Genomic DNA, 18,065 nt, shown 5'->3' on the forward strand with positions numbered 1-18,065 from the left:
TTTTATAGGAACAGAACAGCATCAAACTCAGTAGCTTATTTGGTGCCTTAGATTTGTAAAAACTAAAAACGTTATCTTTTTTACGTTTTTAGTTTTAACTAGTGGGTAAAAAAAGTACAACAATATATGATTTTTTTTTTAAAAAAATATTTCAAATTATTTATTCTAATTTTAAAAATATATTAGTAAATATTGTACTATGTATAAAATAATTTATATATATTTTATACAAATTTATAGTATCATTTATAAATATACATACAATTTTCAGTTTTACCTTATATACATAATTAGTATTAAAATATTATATTATCATTATCAAAATTTTTTAAATAAATATAATATTTTATTCATTTAAATTATGACAAGTTATCTAAATAAATTGAAATGCAACTAAAATTATTCAATTACAATTTTATGGAACTCATTATCTGACTAAGCTTTTTTACACTTCTATGTAAACCAATGCATAATGTAATGGATTACGAAACACAAAAAATCTGAACAATCTAGTGCAAATTATGAAGAGAAGCTGATTGACTAGAAATCGCTATAGAGTGGAGCGATTTCTGAGAAAGAATAAACATGCATAAATCGCTAGAGGGTGTAGCTGTTTATGCGAAAATGGAGACTTATGGAATCTGTGGGACAGTAGGACGGAGCCACGGATTATACATAGCTAAACTCCTTATATATAGCTGTGTCATTGTAAATTTTAAAAAGTTATATTTAACAGTGTTTGTATGGTTTTCTGGAGTGTTTGAGAATGCTCTATATGGTTTCAAAACGTTTTAAAATGTCCTAGAAAATCTTAGAATACCCTAGAAGGTTCTAGAAGACTCTAGAAGGTCATGGAGTATTCTAGAAGAGTGTGGATATATATAGAAGTATGAATAGTAGTATGGAATAATCTAGAAATGTTTAGAAAGTTGTGGTATGATAGATATTTGTAATGAAGGTTTTAGATGATTAATCTATACCGTTGATTAGATTTAATCCCAACCATCTATTGAGGAAGTGGATAGCTATAAATAGGAGGTGAGAATTAGAGTTTGTGTGTGGGTCATGTGTGAGTCATTTGTAACAAACACTTGAGTAATAAAGTGGTCTTTCCACCAAAACTTCTTTTCTCTTGTATTCTTAACTTTCTTGCTAAGTATTGAGGGTTAGGTTGACTTGGTCTTAACTCGAGAGGTTGAGTAAGTTCGAGCGCCGACATGGTAGCGTTGGAGTGTATTCAAGGCCGTGACAATTCGGTATCAGATCAAAGTTCGAGAGGGAGTATAAGTAGTTTGTGGGTATGACTTCTAGCGCAACTATAGAGCATGTTGAGTCTTAAAAGGGAAGGGATACTATTCCTTCTTAATGGGGAAGCAAGAAGGTGCGATCTTCAAGTGAGCTTAGAGGTAAGAACTTTAACTTCTTAGAAGAGAGAGTTTCTATATTGGAGAATGTTCTATCCTCTATGGATGAGCGTTTTCAAATGATAGAACATGAAAAGGAGACCCTCGAGGTTCACGTGTTAGGAGAACTAGATGCTTTAAAGAAAGCATGCTCCAAATCGAAGAGAAACTTGAGAATTCTTTGAAGCTATTTGAGGAAGTTCGAGTTTGGTTCGAGGAGGCAAAATCTTTACCAACCTTTATAAGGGAGACGACAAAGATTGATCTTCCAAAGCCAAAGGAATTCAAGGGTGTGAGGGATGCTCGAGAGGTGGAGAACTTCCTATGGCAAATGGAGAGGTACTTTGAAGGCCAAGGGGTGGTCGAAGAAGCAATAAAGGTACACACTGCACCTCTCTACCTTTCTGATAATGCTACTTTGTGGTGGAGGATAAAATGCGTAGATATGGAGAATGGTACGTGCAACACAGCCACAAGGGGAGATTTCAAAAGGGAATTGAAAATAAAATTCTTCCCTGAGAATGTGGTTTATGAAATAAGAAAGAAGTTGAGGGAGTTGAAGCACAAGAGTATGATTAACGACTACGTAAAGGAGTTCACTACTCTCACGCTTCAAATCCTCAACTTAGCATCAGATGATGCATTATTTTTTTTTCATTGATGGACTCCAACCTTGGACAAAGCAACAACTACAAAGAAGAAATATTAATGATGTCGATGAGGCTATCGTGGTGGCCGAATCACTCACTGAGCATCATAGGGGAGACTCTAAACCCAAGTCTTCCTCCAAATCTAGTTCTACTAAAGGTGGGGGAGACAAGGAGAAGAATTTCTCAACCAAGAAGCTAAGGAAGGAAAATACTATTCAAATAAAGATTACAAGAAAAAGAATAAGATTTTTGTGCCCAAAGGAGGATGCTTCATGTGCAAGAGACCACACCAAATGAATGACTGTCTCAAGCTAGGGACTCTGGCATCTATCGCCGAGGAACGAGAGGTCCAAACTCAAGTAAATGAGTGTGTTGGATCTATCCAACTCATGAATACTGTAAATGGCAAAGAGGCAAGCACCGCGGACAAGAAAGGCTTGATATATGTAAATGCCTTTATCAATGAAAAATCCATCATGGCTATGATCGACACTGCTGCTACACACAATTTCATCATGTCTGATGAAGTAAAAGTCTTAGGTTGAAGATCACCGAAAATAATGGTTGGTTCAAACCCGTGAATACCAATGGTAAACCTCTTAAGAGAGTAGCAAAAGGGATTGAGATGACTCTTGGTTCTTGGAAGGGTCTTGTGAATTTCTCAATAACATCCATGGACGATTTCAAAATAGTCATCGGGCTTGATTTGCAAAGGAAGACAAATATAATACATATGTTATACTATGACATAGTATGCGTCATGGAGAAAAGGTCTCCATGCATGGTCCCTACAGTCTCTAAAGTTGGAGGACCATCGACGCTCTCTATTATGCAACTCAAGAAAGGGTTTAAGAAAGGAGAGATTACATATTTGGCTCTATTACAAGAGGAGTCAATATCTGAAAGAGAAGACGTTCGTCCTAAAATCAATAAAGTCCTTGAAGAAATTAAAGATGTGATGTCTTCCGAGTTGCCAAAACAACCACCACCTAAGAGAAAGGTGAACCACAAGATTGAATTGGATTCAGGAGCAAAGCCGCCTACCTCAACACCTTATAGGATGGCACCACCAAAACTTGAGGAGTTGAAGAAGCAACTCAAGGATTTGCTAGATGCTGGATTCATCCGTCCATCGAAGGCACCTTATGGCACCCCAGCCTTATTAAAAAAGAAGCATGATGGTTTGTTGAGACTATGCATTGACTATCGAGCACTTAACAAGGTAACCCATCAAGAATAAATACTTTATTCCTGTGATAGCTGATTTGTTTGATCAACTTAGTAGAGTCAAGTGGTTCTCAAAACTGGATTGAGGTTAGGATATGACCAAGTGAGAATTGTTGATGGTGATGAGTCTAAGATCACATGTGTCACGAGGTATGGATTGTATGAGTGGTTGGTGATATCACAATAAATTTTAGAAAGTTATATTTAACCGTTTTTGTATAGTTTTCTGGAGTGTTTGAGAATGCTCTAAATGGTTCCGGAATATTCTAGAATGTCCTAGAAGGTTACGAAATACCCTAGAAGGTTTTAGAAGACTCTAGAAGGTCATGGAGTATTCTAGAAGAGTGTGGATATATATAGAAATATGAATAGTAGTATGGAATAATCTAGAAATGTTTAGAAAGTTGTGGTATGATAGATATTTGTAATGAAGGTTTTAGATGATTAATCTAGACCGTAGATTAGATTTAATCCCAACCATCCATTAAAGAGGTGGATGACTATAAATAGGAGGTGAGAGTTAGAGTTTGTGTGTGGGTCATGTGTGAGACATTTGTAACGGTCATGTGTGAGTCATTTGTAACGAACACTTGAGTAATAAAATGTTCTTTCCACCAAAACTTCATTTCTCTTGTGTTCTTAGCTTTCTTGCTAGTATTGAAGGTTAGGCTGACTTGGTCTTAACTCGAGAGGTTGAGTAAATTCGAATATCGTCATGATAACGTTGAAGTGTGTCCAAGACCGTGACAAGTGGTAGGCAAATGTGAAATAGTTGAGTGCCATTCTTCATAATGGAGGGTGGGGAGAGTTTTCTATTTTTACGGCCGTTACATATTTAACTTAATCTTAAATAAGCTCCAAATTAAATAATTAACCTATTTTATTTTGTCAAGTATTATAATTTCTTATATCTTAATATAAAAAAATAAAAATATTAAAAAATTGATTTAATTTCTATATCAAAATAAAACTATTTAAAAAGTTTATACGGACTTTTTTATAAAAATAAAATCATTTATAATAGAAATTTTTTTATATTTTACCACTTTATTTTTGTTATTAAATTTATATTTAATATTGTGTGTGGTATGAAATTTCAGTTTTAATTCTATTTTTTTCACATCTGGTTTTGTTTTTATATAGTTTGCTTTTTTTTTGTAGTATAAAGTTCTAGATCCTAATAAAATATACATAACACATATTTTACATTTGTTTTCTATTTTTACCTACCATATCATACACAATAAAATACTAAATATTAGTTATACAATAATTTTTTTACATACCATATTCTATACAATAAAATATTTTTATTTTATATTAATTTTTTTACACTACCCATCTATGTGAAACGAATCTTTAATCATCGTTTAAATAAGATAATTAAGTTTAAAATGCAATTTTATTGTTCTCTTTTGGATACAGTACAATAATTACACTTTAAATATAAATTAATTGTATTTTATTATGTCTAAAATATAATAAAATACAATTAATTTATATTAAAATATAATTATTGTACTGTATCAAGGAAAGAACAATAAAATTATATTTTAAACTTAATTATCTTATTTAAACGATAATTAAAGATTCGTTTCACATAGATTGATAGTGTAAAAAAATTAATATAAAATAAAAATATTTTGTTGGGTAACATATAATAGGTGAAAAAATTTATTCAGATAATAAATTATAAAAAATTATAATTAAATAATTTTGGTTACATTTTAATTTATTTAAGTAAATTGCTCTTTAAATTATGTTACGACTGTTATTTTTTTGTACATAGATTATATATTTGCAAAGTGTTTGGGTTATAGATTAATTATAATTATTACTATTAAATTATGTTAAATTGTAAAATAATTTTTATTTGTCATAAAATTTTATAAATAAATATAAATAATTATGTTAAAACTTAAAACTATTAAGTGTATTGTCTTGTTTATAAAAAGATGTATCAAAATCAATATTATTTAGGTTCTTTTCAACTGATAATAATTATAGTTGAAAAGTAAATTTTTTGTGCTGAACAATTATTTTAAAAATTTTGTTAATTATAGCTAGTGAATTAAATTATAAACGTAATTTGTCTCAAAACGGCGTCGTTCTTTGGTCCCTTTGTTCGAAACTACTTCCAATCTAACGAGTTTGAAATCGAAACCTCTCGTTCTCTCTCCAAAAAGTTTCGCATTTTTCCCTCCTTTTGAAGAAGCAACACTGTCTCTGCCTCTCAATCAGAGCAACGTCTCATACTCTCATTCTCCGTTCTGAAAATGGGTGTCAAGAATTTGTGGGACATCCTCGAATCATGCAAGAAAACGGTTCCGCTTCACCATCTCCAGTTAAGCGCACTTTCACTGTCAAAATCTGTTTTTTCATGCAGAATTGTGTACCCTTTTTGCTGAATTGAAGTTGGTGTATGTTGGATTTTTCATTTTGAGCTACAGGAACAAGAGGGTGTGCGTGGACCTATCGTGCTGGATGGTGCAGCTTCAGAATGTGAGCAAGTCACACGCTTGTATGAAGGAGAAGGTTTACCTCAGAGGCCTCTTTCATCGCCTCAGAGCTCTCATTGCTCTCAATTGCAACGTTGTTTTCGTCGCAGGTGTGCCACTGAGAATTTTTCTTCTCAAGTTTTCAGATTTGGGTGAACTAAAAACACAGTCTTTAGAAAAAAGGGGTGTTTTCTATTTTTGTATTTTATGTAACTATATGATTGTAGCTTTCAAATGCAAATTTGAGTCTTTTTTTTTTTTGGCCTCCATTTTTTACTGGTGAGGTTTGGGTATAGTGAATGCAGGGAGGGTAGTTGAATTGTGATAGATATGAACAAAGTGAGTGATTTTTATTTATGGTTAGAGGTGATACACTTTAGGCATACATGTATCTATTTCTTCCACTGTGGTGGTTGTCCACTGTGATTGGATTGGCCATTGGAGCTGGAAGTATAGTTATTGAAGTTGCGGGGGTAATTTAAGAATGATGAGACGAGTATGGATCTGAATTTGATTTTAGTTTGGGAATTTCACTGTTCAGACATCTAAAGGTTAGTTTCATTGGTATAGAATTACTGATGGTTTTTATTAGTTAGCCTATCCACCATATGCATAACAACCAATGGTCCCAAACTTAAGGATAAAGCCTTAATTCAGGAAGCAATGGGGTGAATGCTTTTTCCTGGCCCTTGTTTTTTCAGTAATTGGATGTAATGATGTATGCCATTAACTTATGGCATCTTTTATAGTGGTGATAGTTAGGGTTTATCTTCCTACATTAATTATGATGTTTTTATTATCGTGTATTCTGCCTATATGCATGCCTGTTGAATTTGCTTGCTTTTACATTAGCCTCTTGTAACCCTTGATAATGAGTAATCTTCAACGTCTGGCAGACGGGTCAATTCCTGCCATCAAATTATCAACTTATAGGCGTCGCTTGAACATGGGGAAAGAGGTTAGTTGCCCTCTTATATTTTTTTTTCCTTTTTCCATTTTTAAATATACCACACTTTATAAATATTTACTTGTATATGTTATATTTCTCCCATTCCCTTTCTTGCCTCTTTTAAACTCACTAACTAACTAACTAACTAACATTAATAATAACAGGTGGAACATAATGAAACTAACTCACAGCAAGTGACATCATTAAGAAGAAACATGGGGTCTGAGTTTTCTATAATGATAAAGGAGGCTAAAGCCTTGGGGATGGCTCTTGGCATTTCTTGTTTGAATGGGTATAATGTAATCTGTTTTCCTCTAAATAATGCTGTCATAATTTGTCTACATGAAAGTACATTTAACTTTGTATTTAATAGACCATGAAAATCTCTCAGTTAATTTTTGTAAATTTAAGATGATATTAGTTCTAGAATAAATGAATACATCTAGCATCTACTTAGTTCTTTTTAGTGGTTGATTGAAAAGGTTGCACCGAATGATTTAAAAGTGTGTTACTTTGAACTAATGTTGAATTGCTGTTTTTTTCAAAATTCAGGATTGAAGAAGCTGAAGCGCAGTGTGCTTTGTTGAACTTTGAGTCATTATGTGTGGGTACCATGTGTACTTATTTGGCCGCAAACACTGTTGTTTTACTCGTTATTATTTGATTTTTGTGTGATGCTTATGCCTTATGCTATTTTTGTTGACTAAAGTATCGTTACTCTTGCCATCCATTTTTAATTTTGGTAGGATGGATGTTTCAGTTCAGATTCAGATATATTTCTTTTTGGTGCAAGGACGGTGTATAGGGATATCTGTCTCGGTGAGCAGAACACCATTTTTTTTTATCATATCTTGATTTTTTTGGACATTTATTACTCATTATATCCATACATACAACTTATAAGAAACTTTTTATTATGGGTTAGGTGACGGTGGACATATTGTTTGTTATGAGATGGCAGACATTGAAACAAAACTTGGATTTGGAAGGGATTCACTGGTAACCTTCTGATTGAGTTTCAAGTAGTAGTACTTAAGAATCATCACACTTGTTTTCTTTTATTTTTACATTTTATAACTGATTGATTATGTGTCATTGGGCACTGTGTTTGTATATTGCTAATTCAAACAGTTCTGTTGCTAATTCGAATTGTTCATTCTTCAGATTGCTCTTTCTTTACTTCTTGGCTGTGACTATTACCAAGGGGTTCATGGTTTGGGTCCGGTAAGTCGGTCCAGAATAACACCATGTTGCTTAGCAGAGCTGGGGATTACATGCTATACAGATGCTTATATTTTTGCAAGATTTTCTCCTTTTCTGTAGGAATCAGCTTGCCAGATTGTAAAATCAATTGGGGACAAATTTGTTCTTAAAAAAATTGCTTCTGAAGGGCTTGAATGGGCCAAAAAAAGAAAAGGTTACCTTCTATGCTACATTTTAGTTCCATTAGTTTTATACAACTTTTACTCATGTCAGGAACATTTTTCAAGATACTTATCAGTGAGAATTTTTTTGTCTTTTATTTTTATCTATGCAGGAGGTGTAAATAATTTACAGAAAGATGAGAAGGTTTTGCAAGTAATTAATGCTTATATGAAACCAAAATGTCATTCAGCAGATTCAGATGTTGTGCATAGGTAGGCTTATTTCGTTCATTTATTACAAGTAAACCATAGTTGTTGAGTGACATCAGTAATTCAACTATTTTTAGGGCTTTGGCTCAGTACCAGTTTCAACGTATTAAACTCCATCAGATATGTACTGAATTGTTTGAGTGGCCTTCAGAGAAAACAGGTTCTTAATCTTCATAATTAGTCAAGATCTTATATTCTTATGCTTTAGTTGGGTTGCTATGTGACAATAATGATATTGGTTCAGAACTATAGAGTTTATATTCAATGTTATTCTAATATTAAGAATTGTTACAAGTTTGCAATAATAGATGGTTAGTTATGCTGATTGAAGTTTCATTTCACGAAACAGATGGTTACATCCTTCCGAGCATCGCTGAAAGAGATTTACGAAGATTTGCCAATTTGCGGATAACTTCATCTGAACTTGGATTGAACCCTCCTTTACACGAGGTTCTGCTAATCCCCTTGTATTGTTTTCACTTAGAATGTTATAGTGTTGGATGCACAATTGAACTAGAATGTGAAGATGTCTCTCTCGTATTACAGATCCCTGTGAAGTGTCCTGTTTCGGAAATAGTCAAGAATAGAAGAGTTCAAGGGAGAGAATGCTATGAAGTTTCTTGGGAAAAAATGGATGGACTTGAAACTTCAATAGTACCTGCAGATCTTATAGAAAGGTAGTAATGTAACTGATGAACCTGTTTAATTCCTTTCTTTAATCACACTTAAAGTAGTATTTGTTATGTTATTCATGATGTGCAGTGCATGTCCTGAGAAGATTTTGGAGTTTGAGGAGAGAAAAGCTCAAAAGAAGAAACAAAACATTCAGAAAAGAAGACCAAAGAAGAATGAAACTGCATCATCTGTGGCTGAACTTGATGAAAAGCTTCAGAATTTGTTGCTGGATATCAATCTGGGAGACAAAGGCAACCACAATGGTGAGAGTTTCGGATTTTCAACTGCAATGGCTGCAACTGATCTCAGCACCTCAGAGTTTTCATATCAATCCCATGTTAACATAGAAGATATCAGGAACATATCTACCAATGATACTGTTTCTAGTTCCATTACCATTTCAAGTATGCATAAAGTTGAGGTCATAGATCTTCTGAGCCCTTCACCAGCACCAAAGAAATCTCATGAACAACGATCAAGTAAACAAAATGTTGAAGTGATTAATTTGAGTGACATAGAAAATGACATGTCACCTGAACACAAGGAGAAAGCAAAAGACTTGAGATTGTTCTTAGCAAGTATTAGAAATGAAATGCACTGAATGGCAATGTTTGTTTCTAATTGTAAACTAATATGTAAAAAACAGATGTATTATTGTTACTCATCTTCGATGTTAAATATGTTGATGAAAGAATTCTAACGCTTATTTGATTATATTAAGCTCGAATTATTGTTGCTGGTGTTATCATTATTATTTAGATTTGGCTATTATATTGAGGTAGTGTTTGGAAGAGAGACAATGATTGGGAGACTGAGATTGAGGATTAGAGATTAAGAAACACAGATTGAAATAAGTTTTAATATTGTGTTTTTGATATTGTGTTTTTGTGTAAAATAGGAGACAAAAACTAAAATAAGAATGACCTCTAATTTAATTTGCACAAAAAATAAAGTTAGAATTAGTTAATTAAAATAGGGTATTTTAGGTATAAAATGTTATTAAAATTTTGGTTTCTATCTTCAAAAATTTCAGTCTCCTGTGTCTTCACTTTTTAAAGTTATTGAAATATTAAAATTTTAGAGGTGGCAAAGTGGGCCGGTCTGTCTCAATTCGTTTTGCCCTGTCTAGGTCCGTACTATAAACGGAGCAGGCCCACCCCGCCAATTAAAGTGGGTTTAAAATGTTAGCACGTCCTACTTTATGGCAGATTGGCGGGCTGGCGAGCTAGCTCGCTTGACCTTTTTTTTTAAGAATAAAATTTATTAAAATTAATAAAAAAATAATAATTAAAAAATTAAATACAAATAAAAAATAGTCAAATTATAATATAATTTTTTTATTATTTTTTTTATTTTTAACTTCAATAAATTTGTTTAAAATAATATTTATCAATAGAATCATTTTTGCTTTAAAAAATAAGTTACATAATTTAAGCATATATACGAAATTGTAAAATAAAATAAATAAAGTTAATAATCAAAAGAAGAATAAAAATAAAAAATAAAAGAAAGTGTTTGAAATTTATATAATTATTAATTTTGTAGTAGTAATCACTCTTTTATTTAATAAAAAAATAAAAATAAAATTTCTTGGCCTGGCGGGCCTGTCCGTCCTGCCCCGCCAAAACCCACAAATTTGGCACTGCGAGTTTGACAAATTTTTTAAATTTGACAGATTCTAAAATTTAGTCCAATCTATTTTTTAACGGGTTCGACGGGCCGACTCACTACACCCCTATTCATAATATTGGTCGATTATGTTAATCTTATTATTTATTATCATGGATATTTTTTTTGAACGAATATTCATTATAAATATAAGAAAAATCATATATATAAAATGTTCATATTGATCAATTCTATATTGAAACTATTGTACGGCATAAAATAATATAGACATAGTAAACTAATTAAAATACAAGATGTATAAAAGTCTTGGTCAATCTCTTGATAAGGACTACGTGTTAACAATAATGAAAAAAGATCCTCATCCATTTATAGTGTCATTCGGTCATTCATTTTAAGTAGAATTTCATTCTCTTTGCCAGTGATATGTTGAGATTATATAAAAATTATGAATACATAAGAATTAAACCTTATTTTAAGTTTAGCAATGCAAATGCACACGTAACTCTAGTACAGGGGAGTCCAAAATTACATATAAACTCTTAGCCTATGTACTGTTTTCTTCGTTATAGTGTCCAAAATTGTATAGCCTATTATTATTTATTATGATTGAGATGGTCAAAGAAGCAAAGCATGCTCAAGAAATGAATAACTACTAACAATTATTGTACCAGAAGATAAATTATTGAATTGAGCAGAAGAGAATCTCTCTTTGGTATAATTAAGTTAATGACACAATAATACAATATAATAAGTTTTTATGGGATATAATTTTATTATATCATAATATAGATAACTTGGATACCTACTAACCATGCAGTAATTATAGTTTTTAACAATGTTCAATTGGCTAGCTCGTTTTTCATGTATAGTAGTATATTACAAGGATGTCACCATCAATATAATGTGTCAAATCATTAATAATTCGATGCGTAAGTTTCTCCAATTATGATGATGAGTTGAAAGTTGAGCTAAACCAAGTCCACATTATCATTGTCATGGTGGACACATGTTGCTACGCTAGAAGCAAAAGACCGTGCATATATATTCATTCATTATTGATTTATAAAATTTTAAGAATAAATATTTTACTTTCTTTGATTAGCCAAAATTTATATATATAGTGTATATAAAATAAAATGATAATTTTATTAAATTTAAATTGGGTTAAAATAAGTTGTTATCTTGTCCGTCGGCTCTTAATTAATTAAAATTAAGTATAATTTACTTAGTTTACGAGTGTATAAATTATTACTATTATTATATTTTTATTTTATCTTTAACTTTTAAAATCTCTTATATATTTTTATTTTAGAGTAAAAAACCCAAATGAGCCAAGAAGAGCTCAAAATTACTCAATTCAGTCAAATCAAAAATTCATACATAAATCAACCAGGACGAATTATTATATAATTCGAATCAATATGATTCGAATTATAGTTACATGTAATTCGAATTGATATGATTCGAATTACACTCAGGCAACAAACTAAAGTAATTCGAATTGAGTTAATTCGAATTACTATGAAGAACACATAATTAAGTAATTCGAAACAAGTTGTTTCGAATTACACTTAACCAATTCGAATTTAGTTAATTCGAATTACTAGGAAAGCTTGTGATACTACATAATTCGAAACATATAGATTCGAATTATATATATATAGTGCGAGCCAAGGCTGTATATATATGCTGTGAACTCATGTTGCTCTCAACAAAGAGGGGAAATGGCTTGTGAGGAGAGTTTCCTAGTTCTGGTACATTACAGAGGGTCGATTAAGAGAAAAACTCGGTCCGGCGTGAAGTTCACTGATAAAGATTTCCTGTGTATTATCGTGACGCCAACAACCACCTACGATGCTCTTGTTAGCTCTGTGCTGGAGAAGCTTGGTCTTGAAGGAGTTAAAAGGGTCAAGAAGTTTTTCTACCGCATTCCAACAGCGGTGCTCCATGACACCGTGAAGTTTGATTGTTTCACAATCGGTAGTGAGGAGGACTTGCAGGTTATGTTTCTCTCTCGTAGGCAGTTTCCCGAGGTAAGGACACCTGAGCTGTTGGCAAAGTTGGTTGATGTGGTATCTAGCTCGGGTGGTTCGAACCGGAATGCCACTACTATAGCCGCGGTTGCCGGCTCGAGCTCGAGACCTGCTGTTGCTTCATCCTCTGCTCCTGTGTATGAGCCACCGATGCAGCCTGTTACGTCCCCTTCGTTTGCCGTTGATCTGAGCGGCAATGTTGGAGACGAGGTTCGGTATGGGGAACATATTCCCACCGAGGTACATTGTCCCACACCGGCTGGTGTTAGTGATGGTTTGTTTGATGATCCAGATGACGATGAGGTTGAGCCGGATATGATCGCTGATGAAAGCGGCGATGATGTTGGAACTACTGTTTCGAGAAGGGCTACAGGTGGATCTAGTTTTGGGACACAGCAGTATCCACCCCATTTTTCCTCGTTGGACCTGGGTGCCATGCGGCAGGACGAAAACGCTCTGCAGCCCTCAGGATTTGGCGCTAGAGACACCGAGGGGTCTGCCGGTATGAACGAGTTCCAGGTTGGCCAACAATTTCAGGATAAAGATGAGGCGCTGTTGAGTGTGAAGACGTACAGTATCCGCCGAGGGGTCCAGTACAAGGTCGTTGAGTCTGACTACCGCAGGTATATACAAGGCCGTTGAGTCTGACTACCGCAGGTATGTGGGAAAGTGTTCTGAGTTTGGGAATGGGTGCACATGGCTAATTCGGTTGAGTCTCCGACAGCGAAAGGGTATATGGGAAGTGAAGTGATACAACGGACCGCATACATGTCTTGCCAGCTCCATCTCCAGCGACCATAGGAGTCTGGACTACCATGTCATATCCACCTTCATTATGCCGATGGTTAGGGCTGATGCAGCTGTGAACATCAAGGTGCTTTAAAATGCCACGGCCGCACACTTTGGGTTCAGGCCTACGTACAGGAGGGTATGGATGGCGAAGCAGAAGGCCGTTGCCGTCATATATGGGGGCTGGGACGAGTCGTACAATGAGCTCCCTAGGTGGGTTTTAGGAGTTCAGCTGACGATGCCTGGCACTGTAGCCGTCCTCAGGACTTGCCCTGTTCGAGTTGGGGGACAGGTTGACGAGTCTCAGATTTATTTTCATAGGCTGTTCTGGACTTTCCCCCCGTGTATCCAGGCATTCCGTCATTGCAAGCCTTTGGTCAGTATTGATGGCACCCATCTATATGGGAAGTATGGGGGAACACTGCTAGTCGCCATTGCACAGGACGGAAACTCGAACATCCTCCCCGTGGCATTTGCACTAGTTGAGGGTGAGAATGCTGAGTCATGGTCTTTCTTTCTTTCCCACCTCTGTGAGCACGTGACACCTCAGCCGGCTCTGTTAGTTATTTCAGATAGGCATAACGGCATCAAGGCAGCACTCGAGGCTCCGGATGGGGGATGGTTACCCCCTGCTGCGTACCGGGCGTTCTGTATTTGACACGTTGCAGCAAACTTTGCCTTGACGTTCAAGGGAAAAGATGCCCGGAGGCTTCTTGTTAACGCCGCATATGCCAAGACCGAAGTGGAGTTCGACTACTGGTTTGACATTCTGCGCTCTGAGAATCCGGCAATGTGTGACTGGGCAAACCGAATCGAGTATTCGTTGTGGACACAGTACTGTGATGAGGGTCGGAGATTCGGGCACATGACGACCAATATTTCGGAATGTGTCAACTCAATCCTGAAGGGGGTTAGAAACCTCCCTGTTTGCTCGCTGGTGAAGGCCACATACGGAAGGCTAGCTGAGCTATTTGTCCGTAAGGGTAGGGAGGCCGAGGCTCAGATGGGTACTGGACAACAATTCAGTCAATACCTAGTAAAGTGTATCAAGGCCAACCTGAGGACAGCCAGGCACTTCACGGTGACTGTTTACGACAGGGATAACTCGGAATACACTGTTGCTGAGACGACTCCGACAGGTTCATTCTCTCTTGGTACGTACAGGGTCTCATTAGGGTCTAAGACTTGTGATTGTGGATACTTCCAAGCACTTCATTTCCCGTGTCCTCACACACTGGCTTGCTGTGCTTATTCACGTCTTACGTGGCAGCCTTATGTCCACCAGGTATATCGGCTTAGTTCCGTTTTCGGTGTCTATCAGATGGGATTTACACCTCCCATTCCAGAGGGTTTCTGGCCACCTTATGCCGGGCCTACCGTTATACCGGATCCGAGTATGAGGCGTGCGAGGGAGGGTCGTCCTAGATCCACAAGAATTCGCACCAACATGGATGAAGCAGATCCGAACCGGCCAAAGAGATGTGGCCTCTGCAGGCAGCCAGGTCACACCAGGCGTAGTTGTCCACAAGCCGCAGGCCCCAGCGGGATTGCTGGAAATCAGTAGGAGATTTGCTATGTCTGTGTTTGTTTGTTAATGTATTAGCACTTGTCTTCTAATTGTTTTTAATTTTTAAGTTATTACAACTAGTCTGGAACTACTCTGTTTCCTATGTGTAATGAAAGTTGTTATTTGTACCAAATATTTCTGTTGAATGTCTTTTAAATGATTGAAATTTATATTTAAAACAAACAACATTATATCATGGGATGACTGATAACGAATAACAGCACTTCAAAATATAAAGCATAACGTAAAAGTAGAATACATCAAACTAAATGACATAACAAAACATCAAAGTACATAACATAATATCAAATAACATAATAAGAAAGTACATACCATAACAATGATAACCAACCAACAAGGTACACAATATAAATATAACAACATGACATACACCACTATCCATGAATCATCTAAATAGGTGCGATCCAGTGCCGCAACGGCGTGGCACCCGTGTCCGGTAACCCCTACGTATAAGTGGCTCCTCATCCTCAATCGACTCGTCGCTGTCATCCGGAACTGGCTGTCTCGGGGTCATAGGCGCAACATACACGGGTCTGGATGACGAGGGGCCGGCAACTGAGTGTGATCCAATACTCTGGGCCGATGCTGGGGTCCCACCCATGGCAAAAGGATGCGCAGGAGCTACCGTGGCAGGCTCATTCAGATCTACATCCAGCGGTGCCTGTGTCCCCGTCGTCTGAACCCGTCCGGCTGCAGCCTCATCCTCCTGCATGATGGTCCGGATATCATCAAGGAAATGCGGTCCACCGAACTCGGCCACAATGCCATCACTAGCAAGTAAGTCTCCAAACATCGAGCCAGGACTCACCCATGTAGTACTATCCTGAAGGGTATGATCATCACCGGGAACACCAATGAAATAATCTCCAAGACCTCCACCACCAAGCCCAGCATCAGTCTGACTCGTGGGATCTCCCATACTAGATCCATGGGACCCACCATCATGCCCGCCCTGATGAGCCCTATCAACCCCCGCAACATCACCTCCCCCAGGCATCTGGGCACCCACCCTCCTCCTGCCTCCACGACCACGAACTCTCCCCCCACCCCTAACTGGGTCGTCTCCGGCATCCATAGCCCGATCCACCCAGTTCCACTCACGCTGGCTACGACGTGTCCCAACTCGTGCTCTCCTCTCAATACGACGTCTGTCAGGAACATCCTCGACCCGGTCCATGTCTGGAAGTCGGCCTGCACCCCTCTGCGTCGCCTCATCTGGAATAGGAACACCTCTCGGATCCCCAATAACATCTCCGGCGACAAAAACCTCTTTCTGTGCTGATACCACCATGTCAAGAACTCATGTGACGGTCCGGGGTCGGGCACGATGTCAAACTGCAGAATGTGATCAGCACGCTCTTGCCAGTGAAGATGCCACTCAGGGTACTGTGCCGGGAACCAACGGTCACCTCCTCTCCCGTCCTTCGACATCAGGAAGTCGATGTTCAGGGCGGGAGACGGTATGGGCTGAACGCCGCCAAACTGAGGTAATACTCTATCAACCTGATGCCACTCGACAATCGCAAAATAAATCAGGGACGTCCTGCATCGCCATAACATCGTATGCCGAGGCTCCAACACCTCAGGATGGACAACCTGGATGATGTCGACTGCGCTATAGGGCATCCATATGAACTGAAAAATCAAAATAAAATGGTTTGTACACTTAGTTAAGAGCTATAAACTGAAACAATGACTTCAGATACACAAATGTTCTGCGTACTTACCTGCCGAGGCTGTAACAAGTCGATCTTCATGCGAGCCATCTGTACCCGAGGTCCCTTGTTGCTAATCCCAGGGTTGTAACCAGACCATCTGCGTACAAGAAAACAGAAGAATATAACAGAAGAATATAGGGCATAATTACAAAAAAATAACAAGAAGAATATCTACTACAAAACAATAACGGTACCTCGATGCAAGGGGCCAGCTGATCTCATCATACCCAGATGGTCTAAGAGTGGGAAACCTCCAGAAGATCCAAGACTGTAATAACTGTAACGGGCCAGCTAACTTCACCACATGTCTGTTGGCGACTCGGCACATGCACCTGTACAGCCATGCTAGTGCCGCCGACGCCCAACTGTAGCGACCCATCTCCTCAAGCCGAGCAACATAAGGTAGCCATCTGATGTGTATACGATTGCCGGACTTGTCGGCAAACAGCTACGTACCCAGTAACATCATGATGTACGCCCGGGCAAATCGCCTAACCGTCTCCTCATCTGCCCCATCTGGACACTCCCCGAATGTCTCCTGAAACCAGGTGCAGTTGACTGCGAATTTCTGCACCTGGTTCTCGGGAGGTAAAACACCGAGCAACTCATGGAACCACTGCCAAGCAGGTCTCCCACCCTCAATGTAAAGGTGGAAGTCGGTAAGGCACCCACTAACGTAATCTCCGTCGACTGGCAACCCCAGCTGGTATGCGACGTCCTGAAGCGTGATAGTGCACTCTCCGAAGGGCATGTGGAAGGTGTGCGTCTCAGGCCGCCACCTCTCGACGAATGCGCTGACTAGGGGCTCGTCTAGTCGGAACCATCTGTCGTTCAGTCTCGCAAGATGGTAAAGTCCGGCCATCTGCAAGTACGGAACATACCTCTCATCAAGACGCATCCCCTGTTGCCGCCTAACGCTGGATATGCAACGACGAGGCTAGCTAGTAAATAAACCGCATAATTAGAACAGATGCACAAACCACTAACATAAGCCATATATTTTATAACGAACCAGTAAATAAATCATGATGGGTAACAGATATATGAAACAAACGACCGACATTTTATACACAAACCGCTCACTCAAACCACGTGCCAATACCATTAACAAAAACATATGCATTTTCACATTTATCATAAACCACTACCATTAACCGCTAAACCATCACTTAATCCACTATCCAAAACTGTTAACAAAAATCAAGTACAAAAATCGCTAACAAAAACCACTGGCCTAAACCGCTTGCTTAAACCGCTAACAATAAAATAAAC

At 37.4% G+C, this 18,065-nt stretch overlaps 3 protein-coding genes across 3 annotated transcripts; 2 read left to right on the top strand and 1 right to left on the bottom strand.

Annotated features, from left to right (window-relative positions):
- Positions 1-5,432: 5,432 nt before the first annotated feature.
- Positions 5,433-9,781, top strand: LOC107491162 (single-strand DNA endonuclease 1). The gene is made up of 14 exons (XM_016111947.3): positions 5,433-5,624; positions 5,731-5,888; positions 6,675-6,736; positions 6,892-7,019; positions 7,280-7,331; positions 7,474-7,546; positions 7,653-7,726; positions 7,892-7,951; positions 8,051-8,144; positions 8,265-8,364; positions 8,439-8,521; positions 8,711-8,811; positions 8,908-9,038; positions 9,124-9,781. The coding sequence occupies exons 1-14, from the start codon at positions 5,557-5,559 to the stop codon at positions 9,635-9,637; spliced, it is 1,698 nt and encodes a 565-aa protein (XP_015967433.1). The 5' UTR covers positions 5,433-5,556; the 3' UTR covers positions 9,638-9,781.
- Positions 9,782-12,814: 3,033 nt separating this feature from the next.
- LOC107490872 (uncharacterized) lies at positions 12,815-13,478 on the top strand. Its single transcript, XM_021144019.2, has 2 exons — positions 12,815-13,321; positions 13,356-13,478. Exons 1-2 carry the CDS (start codon positions 12,849-12,851, stop codon positions 13,447-13,449), a joined length of 567 nt encoding a protein of 188 aa, XP_020999678.2. The 5' UTR covers positions 12,815-12,848; the 3' UTR covers positions 13,450-13,478.
- A 3,263-nt stretch (positions 13,479-16,741) lies between these two features.
- LOC107490871 (protein MAIN-LIKE 1-like) lies at positions 16,742-17,691 on the bottom strand. Its single transcript, XM_016111680.1, has 4 exons — positions 17,290-17,691; positions 16,988-17,241; positions 16,803-16,890; positions 16,742-16,759 (listed from the first exon to the last, which is right to left on the bottom strand). Exons 1-4 carry the CDS (start codon positions 17,689-17,691, stop codon positions 16,742-16,744), a joined length of 762 nt encoding a protein of 253 aa, XP_015967166.1.
- Positions 17,692-18,065: the final 374 nt, after the last annotated feature.

Source organism: Arachis duranensis, chromosome 5 (assembly GCF_000817695.3).
Source record: "Arachis duranensis cultivar V14167 chromosome 5, aradu.V14167.gnm2.J7QH, whole genome shotgun sequence".
NCBI lineage: Eukaryota > Viridiplantae > Streptophyta > Magnoliopsida > Fabales > Fabaceae > Arachis > Arachis duranensis.